The sequence below is a fragment of the Trachypithecus francoisi genome, unplaced genomic scaffold (genome assembly GCF_009764315.1).
Source record: "Trachypithecus francoisi isolate TF-2019V2 unplaced genomic scaffold, Tfra_2.0 Lachesis_group0, whole genome shotgun sequence".
In the NCBI taxonomy this organism is placed as follows: Eukaryota; Metazoa; Chordata; class Mammalia; order Primates; family Cercopithecidae; genus Trachypithecus; species Trachypithecus francoisi.
The window spans coordinates 116462629-116478333 of record NW_022681453.1 but is presented as its reverse complement, the minus strand read 5'-3'; the positions used below and the strand labels follow the sequence as shown (position 1 = coordinate 116478333).

General features: G+C 43.8%; 1 protein-coding gene across 1 annotated transcript in view; it reads left to right on the top strand.

Annotated features, from left to right (window-relative positions):
- LRRC31 (leucine rich repeat containing 31) overlaps positions 1-15705 on the top strand; it is a 32540-nt gene that overhangs the window by 5460 nt on the left and 11375 nt on the right. Inside the window, exons 2-7 of the mRNA XM_033211668.1 lie at positions 3603-3746; positions 4528-4695; positions 9415-9582; positions 9783-9950; positions 11292-11459; positions 14154-14321. Coding sequence (XP_033067559.1) covers positions 3603-3746; positions 4528-4695; positions 9415-9582; positions 9783-9950; positions 11292-11459; positions 14154-14321 — 984 coding nt within the window. The remainder of the gene's footprint in view (positions 1-3602; positions 3747-4527; positions 4696-9414; positions 9583-9782; positions 9951-11291; positions 11460-14153; positions 14322-15705) is intronic.

The following is a 15705-nucleotide window of genomic DNA, read 5'->3' as shown; positions in this document are numbered from 1 at the left end:
TGCTCTTGGCTAATTTGGTTTCATAGGTTTTTTTGTTTTTTTTGAGATGGAGTCTTGCTCTGTTGCCCAGGCTGGAGTACAGTGGGATGATCTCGGCTTACTGCAACCTCTGCCTCTGGGTTCAAGCAGTTCTCCTGCCTCAGCCTCCCAAGTAGCTGGGATTACAGGTGCACGCCAGTATGCCTGGCAAATTTTTGTGTTTTTAATAGAGATGGTGTTTTGCCATGTTGGCCAGGCTGGTTTCGAACTCCTGACCTCAGGTGATCCACCCGTCTCAGCTTTCCAAAGTGCTGGGATTACAGGCATGAGCCACAGTGGCCGGCCGGTTTCACAGATTTTTTAAAAATTGAAATCATGATCTGTGAGGAGATGTCCAGGGGTCTCATAAGTTAGTACTTACTTTTACATTTAAGTGTTTTGATACAGATTTATCATGATGATTTATTTTGGTAATTGAGTAACTGTAAAACCAATATTCATTCATTCAATTGTTTGCTCTTTCAACAAATATTTACCAAGTACCTCTCTGGTAAAAGGACCTGCAGATTACCATGTCCCTGGGAGGTTCCAGTAAGTGTAAATCACTATGCTCTTGAGAAATGAACCAGGCATTTCATAGATGAGTAAACCAAGGCTCAGAAAGATTAAGTGACTTGTTCCTCGAACAGACCCGTGATTTGGACCAGGTCTTCCGACTGCTTACTTGTCAGTCACATCAAACATGACAGAGCACCCAGTAGGATGTGAACTGAGAAGAGATTTCTGTGTCTGTCAGTTTCTAGGTTATTGCTGGTGACCTTTGAGAAACAATTGATTTAGATAGAGGAGTGTAGCAACCAGAAGGTAGAGGGTTAGCTTGCAAATGCGGGGAAGGAGTTGGGCCGGCAAGTGCAAACCACTCTTTCCAAACATTTGACAGTAAAGGAAATGCTTGACAGAGCAGTGTCTTGAGGAGAAAACAGAAGAGTGGGTTTGGTGGGGCTGGAACTTGGGCATGATTGTAGGTTGAGATAAAAAGCTTTTTTTTTTTTTTTTTTTTTTTTGAGACGGAGTCTTGCTCTGCCACCCAGGCTGGAGTGCAGTGGCCGGATCTCAGCTCACTGCAAGCTCCGCCTCCCGGGTTTATGCCATTCTCCTGCCTCAGCCTCCTGAGTAGCTGGGACTACAGGCGCCCGCCTCGTCGCCCGGCTAGTTTTTTGTATTTTTAAGTAGAGACAGGGTTTCACCGTATTAGCCAGGATGGTCTCGATCTCCTGACCTCGTGATCCGCCCGTCTCGGCCTCCCAAAGTGCTGGGATTACAGGCTTGAGCCACCGCGCCCGGCCGATAAAAAGCTTAAAAACAAAAGAGAAACAGCAATAAGATGCAACGCAGAAAAAATTTTTTAAATACAAAAATAAAACACACACACCATAGGCTTTGGAACAAACTATTCTGGATTCAAATTCAGGCTCTGCTTCTTCCTAGTTAATCATTTCTCTAAGTTTCCAAATCTATGAAATGGATTGTGACTCCTTTAGACAAAATGTACTGTACTTTCTGGCACCTAAGAGGCTGTCCCTCCCTGTCTCCTATCCACAACTCTGCTCTGCCCCACCCAAAATTAGGGTTGCCAGAGAAAATAAATGCAATAGTTGAGACATATTATAAAATGATTCCTTGTTGATTTGGAATTTAAATTTAACTGGGCATGCCGTTGATGTTTTTCCTAAATCTGGCAACTCTACCCAAAATTAAATACCTTGTATCCAATGTGCCATAAAAATAGAAGGTGAGAATGAAAGGTTACATGGTGGATGCTGCTGCCTCCTACTGGTGAAATGTGGTAACACCAATCATCCCAACAAGGATGTGTATCTTACATGTCGTTTTCTTAGACCAAACAGGAAGCCACAGGACTGCTGTGGATTAGAGGTGCAGTTTTTATTATCCTGCTAATCATTTGGTCTAAATTTATTACCACCGCAATCCTACTATCTTTTACTTTTCACTGGTACCAATGTATTTCTCATTAGCTATGTGGTCTTACACCTTTTTGTCAGGGTTAATATTACTGCACATTCCAGAACTTGTTATTTCCTATTGGATTTCAATATACATAATCTATATGTTTAAACTTGTATATTTCACTTATAAAACCACTTTAAAATCACTGTCAGTACATGTCTATTCACTTTTCCTTACAAAAGTATGATATATTTTATGTATGTCTTAAATGCTGGCACCTGGCAGGCCATGGTGACTCACACGTGTAATCCCAGCACTTTGGGAGGCTGGGTGGGTGGATCACCTGAGGTCAGGAGTTCAAAACCAGCCTGGCCAAAATGGCGAACCCCCATCTCTACTAAAAATACAAAAATTAGCCGGGCATGGTGGCAGGTGCTTGTAGTTCAGCTACTCGGGAGGCTGAGGCAGGAGAATTGCTTGAACCTGGGAGGTGGAGGTTGCAGTGAGCTGAGACCATGCCACTGCACTCTAACCTGGGCGACAGAGTGAGACTCCATCCCACCCCCCACAAAAAAAGAAAAGCTGGCACGTACAAGTAGGCGAAGAACGAGTACATAACAGGTGCTCAATAAAATGATAGCTTTTATTATTATAGTGCTATGTTTTTTCTTTTTTCTTTTCTTTTCTTTCTTTCTTTTTTTTTTTTTTTTGAGACGCAGTCTCGCTCTGTCACCAGGCTGGAGTGCAGTGGCGTAATCTCAGCTTACTGCAATCTCTGCCTGCTGGGTTCAAGAGATTCCCCTGCCTCAGCCTCCTGAGTAGCTGGGACTACCGGCATGCACCACCACGCCTGGCTAATTTTTTGTATTTTAGTAGAGACAGTGTTTCACCATGTTGGCCAGGATGGTGTCAATCTCCTGACCTCGTGATCCGCCCACCTCAGCCTCCCAAAGTGCTAGGATTACAGGCATGAGGCACCGCGCCCAGCCACTATCATGTTATTATAGTGTTATTACAGAGGAAGCTGGTGAAGGTGCCACAGTAGTCCCTAGTAACAAGAAGGACAAATGAGGCTTTCCAAATGCACTTTCTGGCAGGAGTTGAGAAAAAGCAAAAGCTCTCCCAGGCCTAGTTTCTCTGGATATGTGTTTGCCAATTGAATGGTCTAGGAATGACCGGCAAGAATTCCACTCACCCCATGTAGCCATTTGAAGCTCCTTGATGGTGATTTCAATGCTCTCCCTTCTTCACCTGCTTGGTTTGAGTAGGCAAGTATCTCTGCTTCCTCCCTAGTAGTTGCATTCACCAAAGATATGTGTGCCCTTCAAGTAAGCAAGCATCTCAAAAGCTGGTCTGACAGGTTTACTTCTCACCTAGGAATGCAGCTCTGTCTTCATGCTGAGAAGCCCAGGTCAGGTCATGATAGAAAAGCCACTGAGTTCCTCAGGCTCCTGAAGCAGTGTCTGAGTGCCTGGTGGCAGAAACAGTGGTTAGTTAAGCTTTGTCCCTAGTAAATGGCTCTGCCTCTGAGTTGAGGTTTTTATAAAAGAGCAATTCAGAGTTATGCAGTCTTTTCATTTATCTGATTGTGCTCACTATGCATCCTTAATACATCCATCATTAACAGCAAATTCTTTTTTATGCTTATCACACAGCTAAGCCTCTCAGTTCAGAAATGGAATTGAGATCCAGTATGGAGAAATACGAGCAGTTCCTGCAGAAGTTGGGCAAAAAGGCTGTCAACAAGTGTCTAGATTTGAATAACTGTGGATTAACAACAGCAGACATGAAAGAAATGGGTCTGTATGCAGTGGACTTTGCATAGAGGAAGACAGGGCCTTTCCACTGAGATGAGCAGATAAAACACACTCAGCTACCCACCTAGTAGCCCCAAGTCTGCTAAGTGGTCCCAGACAATTGCAGAAATAGCACCGCTATTTTTTTTTTTTAAAGATAAAGGCCAGGCGTGGTGGCTTACGCCTATAATCCCAGCACTTTGGGAGGCCGAGGTGGGTGAATCACAGGGTTAGGAGTTCAAGACCAGCCTGGCCAAGATGGTGAAACCCTGTCTCTACTAAAAATACAAAATAATTAGCCAGGCGTGGTGGCAGATGCCTATAATCCCAGCTACTCGGGAGGCTGAGGCAGAGAACTGCTTGAACCCGGGAGGCAGAGGTCGCGGTGAGCCAGGATCGCGCCACTGCACTCCAGCCTGGCAACAGATTGAGACTCCTCACACACACACACACAAAAGCAAAGCAAGTTAATTGATCCTTAAGTTTTGAAGACTTCAGCTGAATTTAGGAAAAGAGACTGTATGAAATCTTACAGACACACTCCTGCATTTTCAGACTGCAGTTATTTGGCAGAAATAAAAAACATCCTAAGAAATAGAAAATGTAAACATCACAATTTATCCAATTGTACAGCTGAGGGCTCTTTGCCAAAAGTCAGCATGCCCACCCCTGTCTATTCTCTTACCATATAAAACGATGTCCTGTGTGTATAGGCATTGCATTTTATTTACTGTAAATCCCAAGGCACATACACATATCTGTATTTTCTTCTGTTCACTTCTAGTTGCCTTGCTGCCTTTTCTCCCAGACTTGGAAGAACTGGATATCTCCTGGAATGATTTTGTAGGTGGAACCCTCCATTCTATCACTCAGCAAATGCATCTGGTCAGCAAGTTAAAAATCTTGAGGCTGGGTAGCTGCAGACTTACCACTGATGACGTTCAAGCACTGGGTATGATCAATGCATTTCTTAAAAAATTGATTCGCGGTGGCTCAAGCCTGTAATCCCAGCACTTTGGGAGGCCGAGACGGGCGGATCACGAGGTCAGGAGATCGAGACCATCCTGGCTAACACGGTGAAACCCCATCTCTACTGAAAAATACAAAAAACTAGCCGGGCGAGGTGGTGGGCGCCTGTAGTCCCAGCTACTCGGGAGGCTGAGGCAGGAGAATGGTGTGAACCCGGGAGGCGGAGCTTGCAGTGAGCTGAGATCCGGCCACTGCACTCCAGCCAGGGCGACAGAGCGAGACTCTGTCCCAAAAAAAAAAAAAAAAATTGATTCGGCCGGGCGTCGTGGCTCACGCCTGTAATCCTGACACTTTGGGAAGCTGAGGTCGACAGATTGCCTGAGCTCAGGAGCTCGAGACCAGCCTGGGCAACATAGTGAAACCCTGTCTCTACTAAAATACAAAAAATTAGCCATGTGTGGTGGTAGGTGCCTGTAATCCCAGCTACTTGGGAAGCTGAGGCAGGAGGATTGCTTGAACCCAGGAGGCGGAAGTTGCAGTGAGCCAAGATCATGCCACTGCATACCAGCCTAGATGACAGAGCAAGACTCCATCTCCAAAAAAAAAAAAAGAAGAAGAAGAAGAAGATGGGTTCACTCAATGCACCTTTGCAAGCTGAATCCTCAAGGGCAAACTATCTCTGTTGCCTGCTCCATTGGGGATCATGGTCAAGGGCATTATGCTGTATTGGGCACTTGTATAACTGCTAAAAAGTCATGTAAACCATGTCTAGGTCTGTGCTAAGCTCTGTGGATAGAGAAAAGAACAAGGCTGACCAGGTCCCTGCTTTCTTGTAGTTTATTTATTTATTTATTTATTTGAGATGGAGGCTCACTCTGTTGCCCAGGCTGGAGTGCAGTGGTGCAATCTTGGCTCACTGCAACCTCTGCCTCCCGGGTTCAAGCAGTTCTCCTGCCTCAGCCTTCCAAGTAGCTGGGATTACAGGTGTGCACCACCATATCCGGCTAATTTTTGTATTTTTAGTAGAGATGGAGTTTCACCATGTAGGCCAGGCTGATCTCGAACGCCTGACCTCAGGGAATCCACCCGCCTCAGCCTCCCGAAGTGCTGAGATTATAGACGTGAGCCACCATGTCCGGTCTCATGTAGTTTAAATGGAGGTTACAGTAAAACATGCTCACACTGGGTCTCAGTTACTTCATGTGTAAAATAGAGGAGTTAGAGTAGACAAGAATTAAGTTCTTTTACAATTCCAAAAGAATACTTCTCTCTTCTATTTTCCCACCCACATTTTGAAAAATTAAACAAAACAAGATTTTTAAGTTAATAGTTTAACTAGAACTAGAACCTCCATTAAGTTAGTTTATATATAGAACATATAATTAAATCTGTACAATGTCATTCTACTTATCCAACTGCTGTACCAAAATGCTTGCTGGTTTATTACATGTCTTTGATACTTTTTAATCTTCTTTTGTTGTAAAGTTTCTTATTTTCATGACTTTTTTTAATCCTTTACATCTATTTAAAGATTTCTGTAAAAACAACACATTTTATGCCAAATATCTCCGCTTGTCAGTCCCTCCCTGGAAATGGGGGCAGCTGACATCCCCTGGCCCATGCCTCCTGTAGCTGAGGAGAAACATTACACATCTCAGGTTGGCCAGATCCTACTTCAAATCCTAGTGCTCACCCCGCCCCCCTGGCCTTTTTGTTTTGAGACGGCTTTTCATTCTTGTCACCCAGGCTGGAGTGTAGTGATGCAATCTTGGCTCACTGAAACCTCTGCCTCCCTGGTTCAAGTGATTCTCCTACCTCAGCCTCCCAAGAGCTGGGATTACAAGAGTGCACCACCATGCCCGGCTAATTTTTTGTATTTTTTTGTATTTTAGGCGTGCACCACTATGACTGGCTAATTTTTATAATTATTTTGTATTTTTTGTATTTTTAGTAGATCCTACTTCAAATCCTAGTGTCTATCCCCCAGCCCCCCCTCCTTTTTTTTTGAGATGGCGTTTCATTCTTGTCGCCTAGGCTGGAGTGCAGTGGTACAATCTTGGCTCCCTGGTTCAAGTGATTCTTCTGCCTCAGCCTCCCAAGTAGCTGGGATTACAGGCGTGCACCACCATGCCCAGCTAATTTTTTTGTATTTTTAGTAGAGACAGGGTTTCACCATGCTGGCCAGGCTGGTTTTGAACTCCTGACTTCAAGTGATCTGCCCGCCTTGGCCTCCCAAAGTGCTAGGATTACAGGCATGAACCACCACACCCGGCCCCTACTGCCACTTTTAACTAGCTTTGTGAACATGGACAAATAATTTAACTTTTCTGAGCCTCAGTTTTCTTTTCTTTTCTTTTTTTTTTTTTTTGAGGCAGAGTCTCTCTCTGTCGCCCAGACTGGAGTGCAGTGGCCCGATCTCAGCTCACTGCAAGCTCCGCCTCCCGGGTTTACGCCGTTCTCCTGTCTCAGCCTCCTGTAGCTGGGACTACAGGCGCCCGCCACTGCGCCCGGCTAGTTTTTGGTATTTTTTAGTAGAGACGGGGTTTCACCACGTTAGCCAGGATGGTCTTGATCTCCTGACCTCGTGATCCGCCCGTCTCGGCCTCCCAAAGTGCTGGGATTACAGGCTTGAGCCACCGCGCCCGGCCTCCTCAGTTTTCTTATATCTGAAATAGGGATAACTTCCCTCTCAAAAAATTGTTGCAAGGATTAAACAATTTCTTTAAAGTACCTACTGCATGCCTGGTGCATAATAGGTGCTCAATAACTGATAGTCCTTCTTTCTCCATTCTGTCATCTAAGATCACCTTTCTTTGGGTTTACAAGATCAGTTTAGCCCCACATTAAGCAGCTGGTTATTGTGTAGCAGACTCACAATTTTAACATACCATTACTCACGTGTGAAAAGACAACTTTCTTATTTTCTATGATTAACCTGATCTTTTTCCTGATCCTCCATCCTTAGAAAACAAGAAAATGAAATTTCTGCCTGGGACCTGTTCCAAACTTACCTGGTTGAGGAGGGAATCTGTACTGCTGTTGTTCTGATGTTTGTGCCCTTTTCCTCTCCCAGAGTTATTTCTTCTCTGGAAGGACTTCTGCATCCTCTCCCATCAGGAGGGGCTTACCTATCTATCATCCATACTCTGTCTTCTTCACTCAGTCTTAATGTAGATGGGGTATAGGGAAAATAAATGGTTTCTTGATAAGAGAACATAAATCAAGCCGGGCGCGGTGGCTCAAGCCTGTAATCCCAGCACTTTGGGAGGCTGAGACAAGCGGATCACGAGGTCAGGAGATCGAGACCATCCTGGCTAACACGGTGAAACCCCGTCTCTACTAAAAACTACAAAAAACTAGCCGGGCGACGTGGCGGCGCCTGTAGTCCCAGCTACCCGGGAGGCTGAGACAGGAGAATGGCGTGAACCCGGGAGGCGGAGCTTGCAGTGAGCTGAGATCGGGCCACAGCACTCCAGCCTGGGTGACAGAGCGAGACTCCGTCTCAAAAAAAAAAAAAAAAAAAAACATAAATCAGAAGGCATTTCAAAATTGTTACACCCATTATAATAGTTTAGTACCAGGTGGCAAATGCATGGCACTCCAGTACCATGACCACTGCAGACATAACTAATCAATCATGAGCTCTTTCTCCCTGATCCTGGGAAACACCTCAGAACTATAGAAAGTCACCCCCAATTGACTGGCAAGTGCACACAAAATGATGCCTGTTCATTGCTGGCTTAAGATGCTATAACTGCTGGAGAATATGCATTTTAGCATGGGGTTCCTGGATATCTAAAACCTTAATCCATGGAATGAACAAACAATGGTAGAAGTTCAAACCCAGGGGCGGGTAGTAAAGAGGCTTCTAGATACAGGGGACTTGTCAGAATGCTTAATTATTTGCACATTGAGAAAGTACATTTTCCATGTATGTGTGTACCCCCAAGGCAGGGAAAATCATTCCTAAGGGCTGATCTGTCTGGTCACTTCTCCTATTTTCTCCCAGCCTCCACTCTGCAGCCCTGGGAGCTTTCCTGTGTGTAATGGTTTCAGAAATGTTAGTTTTCATCCCTGTTTCACTGCACCCTTCTTTACCCCTTAAGGCAGCATGGCTGTTATAAGATGCTAGTGCCTGATGCTCTATTATTAGTTTCTCTCTGTAGTGGTCAGTTCAGGTTGCATGTGATATTCCTTTTATATATATATGGGCATGTGATATTCTTGACTTTGGAGAGAGCTTTACTATATATACAGGCATGTGATATTCTTGACGTTGGAGAGAGCTTTACCTCTGTGGCGGCCAGTTATCTGCTTTGCCTCACTTCTATCCCTGGTCAAACTTCTCAGAAATGCTGATGCCAGAGAGGGGGGCTAAGGGAAAGCAGATGAACCACCACAAAGGCAGCTTCCTAAAACCACCCTACCAATAGGTGGATTTTTCTACAACAACAATTGTTTAGCTCATACGCATGACTTCAGAATTTTGGAGGGACTAGAATGACTGTATGTGTAAATCTAGAGAAGCGCGCCCTGCTATGAAGGAACTGGGTTCTTTCCTTCTCTCTGTTCCTCTGTGCCAAACAGGACAGTACCTGGCCCAGTTTCCACACTCCATTAATCATGGTTGTGCTAATTCTGAAATGAATTCCCTGCTTTTCTGACTAGTGACTAACAGAATTTTCGGGCCATTTGCTAATAGGAGAAGCACTTGAGATGATTCCTGAACTTGAAGAGCTAAATTTGTCTTGGAACAGTAAAGTGGGAGGAAATTTGCCCCTGATCCTTCAGAAGTTCCAAAAAGGGAGCAAGATACAAATGCTTGAGCTTGTGGATTGCACCCTCACGTCGGAAGATGGGACATTTCTGGGTAAGTGGAATTTGAAGAGAAAAAAAATTGAAGATGCTCATTGGATAGCTTGGGAATCTAAGTTTGCTGTGTTTTGTCTTATCCTGAATTTAAAGAAGAGTATGTAGGAGGGGAGTGGAGTTTTACGTCACTATATCCCCAGGTGACATAAAACTCCACTCCCCTCCTACATACCCTTCTTATTTGGATTTCTTTTCTAGGTCAACTGCTACCTATGCTGCAAAGTCTTGAAGTACTTGATCTTTCCATTAACAGAGACATTGGTGGCAGTCTGAACAGTATTGCTCAGGGATTAAAAAGCACGTCAAATCTTAAAGTACTGAAGTTACATTCATGTGGATTATCACAAAAGGGTGTCAAAGTATTGGGTGAGTTAACAATGGCTGGATTTAAGATTACAAGTATAAATATATATGATATACATATAAATATATATATTGAAAAGTTACTAGGAAATATAGCAAAATATAAATAGTGGTTGCGCTGGGGAATAAGATTATGGGTAATTGAAATCTCCTTTAGGCTGGGCGCAGTGGCTCACACCTGTAATCCCAGCACTTTGGGAGGCCCAAGCAGGTGGATCACTTGAGATCAGAAGTTTGAAACCAGCCTGGCCAACATGATGAAACCCCATCTCTACTAAAAATACAAAAATTAGTTGGATGTGGTGACACGTGTGCTTGTAATCCCAGCTACTTGGGAGACTGAGGCAGCAGAAATCGCTTTAACTCAGGAATCGAGATTGCAGTGAGCTGATAGGGATGACAGAAGAGACTCCATCTCAAAAAAAATCTTTTTTATATTTTATTTATTTTCTAAATATTTGACAGAGAACATACACTTTCATGATTATAAAAATGAGCCTTTAATATGACTGACTCTGAAAAGACCAGTATATTTTAGGTTGAGATAAACCCTGGGAAAAATAAAGTTTCTTTGCTGCTAGAAGTACTAGGTTTTCTGTTCTGAAAGTGTCAGCATTAGTTTATGCTCCATAGTAGGAAGGAATCGGTATTGATAAAAAGAATGGCTTCAATGGCGTCTGCAGTTAAAACTTATTCCCCTGTATATAGTATCCATATTTACGGAGAATAGGAAATGACATTGAACTTACAGAACCTGTAATATTCACTGGCAGCTTGAATAAGTCTAAAAATCTATGTAAACTCCAATGCTCAAGTGTAATAGGAGAGGATGCTCAAGTGTAGTTGCAGGATTCATGTCAAAACCCTTGGCAATCTACGCAGATCTTAGGGAGCGTGTGTGTGAAATCATGGTCGGGTCCACAGAGGGCCAGATGGTAGGAAGTTTACACTTATTCCTCCTTTTGTCTTTTGTGAACACAGTGTACTCCCTCAGCCTCCCTTACTGCACCACGGCCCCACCCCTGTTCCACACCTTCTTACCACCTTGCAATATGTCAGAATGGTAGTAGAGATGGGGTTTCACCATCTTGGTCAGGCTGGACTTGAACTCCTGACCCCGTGATCCACCCCACTTGGCCTCCCAAAGCCCTGGGATTACAGATGGGAGTCACCATGCCTGGTCCAGTTTTTCTTTTTTTAAGAGATGGATCTCACTATTCTGCCCAGGCTGGACTCGAACTCCGGGGTTCAAGCAATCCTCCCACCTTGGTCTCCCAAGCAGTTGGGACTATAGGTACACCATTGTGTCCAGCTATCAGAATGGGATTCTGACTTTCTTTGTAGATGCTGCTTTTAGGTATTTGGCTGAGCTGAGGAAATTAGATCTTTCCTGCAATAAGGATCTAGGTGGAGGTTTTGAAGACTCGTCGGCTCAGTTGGTCATGCTAAAGCATCTGCAAGTCCTAGATCTTCACCAGTGTTCACTAACAGCAGATGACGTGATGTCACTGAGTAAGTACATATTACAGAGCAAAGGAAAGACTTTTGGAATCTTGGCCTATCTTTGGAAACTTGGAAATTTTAATATGTACACTTATAAATTTACTTTTTATGAAGTTATTGGAAAGATTAATTCCTAAAAGTTCCGTGAATGTCTCAACATAGTACTTGGCATGTATTAAACACCCAGTAAATGTTAGTGAATCTCAATTCCACCTATACATGCCTGTAAATGATAGATTTGGCACTTAGGGAAAATTTTGAATTTATGTTGCTGTTTAGAAATAAATCTCTTAGTGTCACAAAGCTGATTACAAACAGGTTACATACCTGTAACCAAATGCCAACACAAAAGGTATTGAGGATTTCTGAATAACAAGTGAAGTCAAGCCACTCAGATACAAATGAAGTTACAGAAAAAGAGTCAGCGGGGTGGTGCGTGATGGCTATACGTTACCGCTTTAGGCAACTACACTTATTTTCCTACTGCAAACATAGTTCTGTAATTACAACATGTAATATATAAATGCAATTTCCCATAACAAACAGAGCAGGCATAGCCTTGAGATTAAGGGTTTTATCCAGTCTGTGGCCACAGTAAGCCTTCAGTGTACATCCAGAATCTGACCATGGCTCACCATCTAGACCTCCACTACCCTGGTCCAAGCAATGATTATCTTATGCTTAGAGTATTGCAAGAGCCCAAATGGTCTCCCTGTCCTCTATCACTCTGACTTCATTCACTCCCCCTCCTCCTCACTGACTCCACCCTGGCCACAGCCCTTGCTGATTCTCAGACACGCCAGGCATGCTCTGGCCTTGGGCCCTTTGCCCATGCTCTCTCTTTCCAGGTCATGGGCAAGTCCAGGCTAGAGGTATCTCATTTAGCATCTCCCCACTGCTCAAGCACAGGCACCTGCACATGATTGGCACCAAGTAAATGCATGTTGAATATGTGAATGAATGAAGAATGAGTGCACAATGAGAATACAAATAAGTTTTTGGTTGTTTATAGTCCAATTTGGGGAGGAAGACCGTAAGATAGGTTTCTAGGTCTAACACATCTATCTTTTTAAACCTGCTAAATTATCTCTCAGACTCTTCTCTCAATATTTGGGAAAATGAGAAGAGTTCAAGGCTTTCATGAAGATTTAAAAATGACAAAATAATCCCTTTTTGAGCTTTGCATGGAGCATTATGAGTTCTTACCATTGCCTTTACTTATCATAGCCTGAGCGTCATACCTAGGAAGACCTTCACGAGTTATCAGCCCGCCAGATTCCCTTGGTACAACTAAATAACATGAATACCACATCTCATTTTGTTACTCAGGGCTGGAGGACCTCAATTGTTCCCACTGGTATAATGGAGGACTAGGCTTTCCTTACCTAGGTTCACAGCCACTGACATGGGTGAATGGCCCTGGAAAACTAATAATTATTTGATAAGTGTAATGAATTGCATTGTTCTCCTTCTGCTTAATTTTGAAAAGATGGAAATGAAAATACATCCTGCTTTATACTTTATGCTGTTAAATAATTGAACATTCTTTTATCCAATCATTGTAAATCGCTCCAAAGAAATGGAATTATAGATCCTTTAAGCAGTAACTACTGATGAATCCTCTAAAGGTGTGGGACACTGTGCCAGAGGCTGCAGAAAATCCCAGCTATCAGGGAACTTCGGTATGGCAGGGGCAGGAGTAAACCAACACATATTCAAACTGCATGGCGAAATACAAAGTGCTGAGGGGGTTGGAAGAGGGAGAAGTAGTTACACCTGTTGACTTTACAAGTGCCTGCCTGCCTTCCCTGCCTTTCCCCTTTCTTTCCCCGACCTCTCTCCCTCCTCCCACAAACATTTATACCTCTGATGTTTCAGGTACTGATCCCCATTCTGGGAGTGAGATAGTTCCTATAACACAGAGCTTGCCTTCAGTGAGGGAAGACAGAAAACAAATATATCAACAAGAAAATATCACATAATGCTGGGTGCTGTGAAAATAAAATATGGTGATGCGATAGTGACCAAGGGGTTACTTTGGTGTGGGTGACCCTGGAAGGCTTCGAGGAGGTGAGCCAGCCTTGTAGAGATCCAGCATACTGCATTTTCTGCCTTGGTAAGAGTTGGGGCAAAGGCTGGAAAAGCAGCCAAAAGATAGTGAACGGGGGTAATTCCTAGCCGGGCCCCTCAGGACCCAGTGTGGTTACCAACAGGTGTCTGTTCTGATTGCTGTTTTCATTGCCTTACTGGTACTTACATTCTGAGAAAAGAATTATAATTTCAAACATTAATTGAGCAGTTAGTATGTGCCCGGCATTATATCAAGCACTTTATCTTTACCAAGTCACTTTACCTTCCCAATGACCACTGAAATAGAGAAGACTAAGAGTTCTAGAGTTGAGAATGCTAAAGTTCAGAGAGGTTAATTAACTTGTCCAAAATCACACAGTTCTTTAGTAGCAGATCCAAGATCTAGTTCTCTGTCTCCACAGCCTTTGCTCTTCTAGCCTGGAAAGGAGCTTGGAAGCAAGAAAGCCCAAGCAGCATGCTGGGAAGATGGCTGGTTTGCGGTGTGTAAGGGAGGGAGGGTCGGGTTGGGGAGAGCTGTATTGACTGATAGATTAAACAGAGTGTGGGAACCAAACACCTGGAAGACTCTGTGAGATGGTGCCTAAAACATGTCACTGCTGATATTTTTAACAGCCCAGGTCATTCCTTTACTCTCAAATCTTCAAGAACTGGATTTATCAGCCAACAAAAAGATGGGCAGTTCTTCTGAAAACTTACTCAGCAGGCTCCGATTTTTACCAGCATTGAAGTCATTAGTTGTTAACAACTGTGCTTTGGAGAGTGAGACTTTTACAGCTCTCGGTAAGAGATTTCCCAGATCCCTGCAGGAGCCATGCAATAATGTGAGAGGGAGACCTCTTTTTCTCTGCATTTCATTCCAAGGTTCAGCCAAATTTGTGAAGTACTAATTTGTCTTCTTTTTCAGGACATATGCCTTCTTAACAGTGACCTTCTGAAAGTCCAAAAAAAAAATGATTCTAATATGTGCAGGATTTTTTTTATTGTTGTTGTTTGTGTTTTGAGACAGAGTGTCACCCAGGCTGGAGTGCAGTGGCGTGATCTTGGCTCACTGCAGCCTCCGCTTCCCAGGTTTAAGCGATTCTCCTGCCTCAGCCTCGAGAGTAGCTGGGATCACAGACAGGTGCACGTGACCACACCCGACTAATTTTTGTATTTTTAGTAGAGACAGGGTTTCACCATGTTGTCCAGCCTGGTCTCAAACTCCTAACTTCAAGTGATCCACCCTCCTGGGCCTTCCAAAGTGCTGGGGTTATAGGTGTGAGCCACTGTGCCTGGCCATGGTATGTGCAGATTTAACATTTAAAATTTAATGTGTGTACAACCAACCTGGGACCACCACATCCATGGTAACTTGTAATTTTGCGGAAGTGTCAGTATGAGTTGGGATTGCTGTGGATCTGATAGGAAAGTAAGCCATTTACTAGAGTGTGAGCCTAGCTAACTGTCAAGCAATCACTCCCCACAGGATTTATGTGCTCCCTTAGGAATCTGTGTATGCCTTAAGGTCACGGATGTGCCCCAGCCTACATCAGGAACCTACTGAATCTGAAAGTTGGTGACAAAGTTTCCATTTGATGACAAGTGCAGTGTCAGCAAGTAAAGGGAGCTGGCGTTGGGGACCCTGGCACTGTGTGCACAAACTACTGGTTCCCTGGGTGATCGATTTGGAGAAGTGCTACCAAGTGTCTTTGTTTCACAATATCTCCCCTTACTTGCTGACATTGCACTTGTCACCAAATGGGCAGAACTTAACAACTGACATTTATGGAGCATATCCTATGTGCCAGGCCCCTTTCCAAGAACTTTACATGCATTCACCAATTTAACTCTTACAACTGCATAAGGCATGTGCCGTTGTTCCATTTTATATTTTGCAGACAAGGAAACTGAAGCACAGAGATGTTAAGTACATGAGGTAACCTAAGGTCATAAGAGCCAGAGCCAGGATTTGATTTAAGGCAGTCTAATTCCAGATGTTTTGGAGACAGAAAATGTACCATACTCTTCCTCACAGAATAACTGTAATCAGTTTGAGGAAGCTCACAGGCACCCCTTCAAGCATATCTGTAGAGTCTCTGATGGGTCCATGGGCCCTAGAACAGCAGGGCTGAAAGTTACATATCCTGGGACTTTTCCCCATCCAGAGATGTGGACGATGAGATGA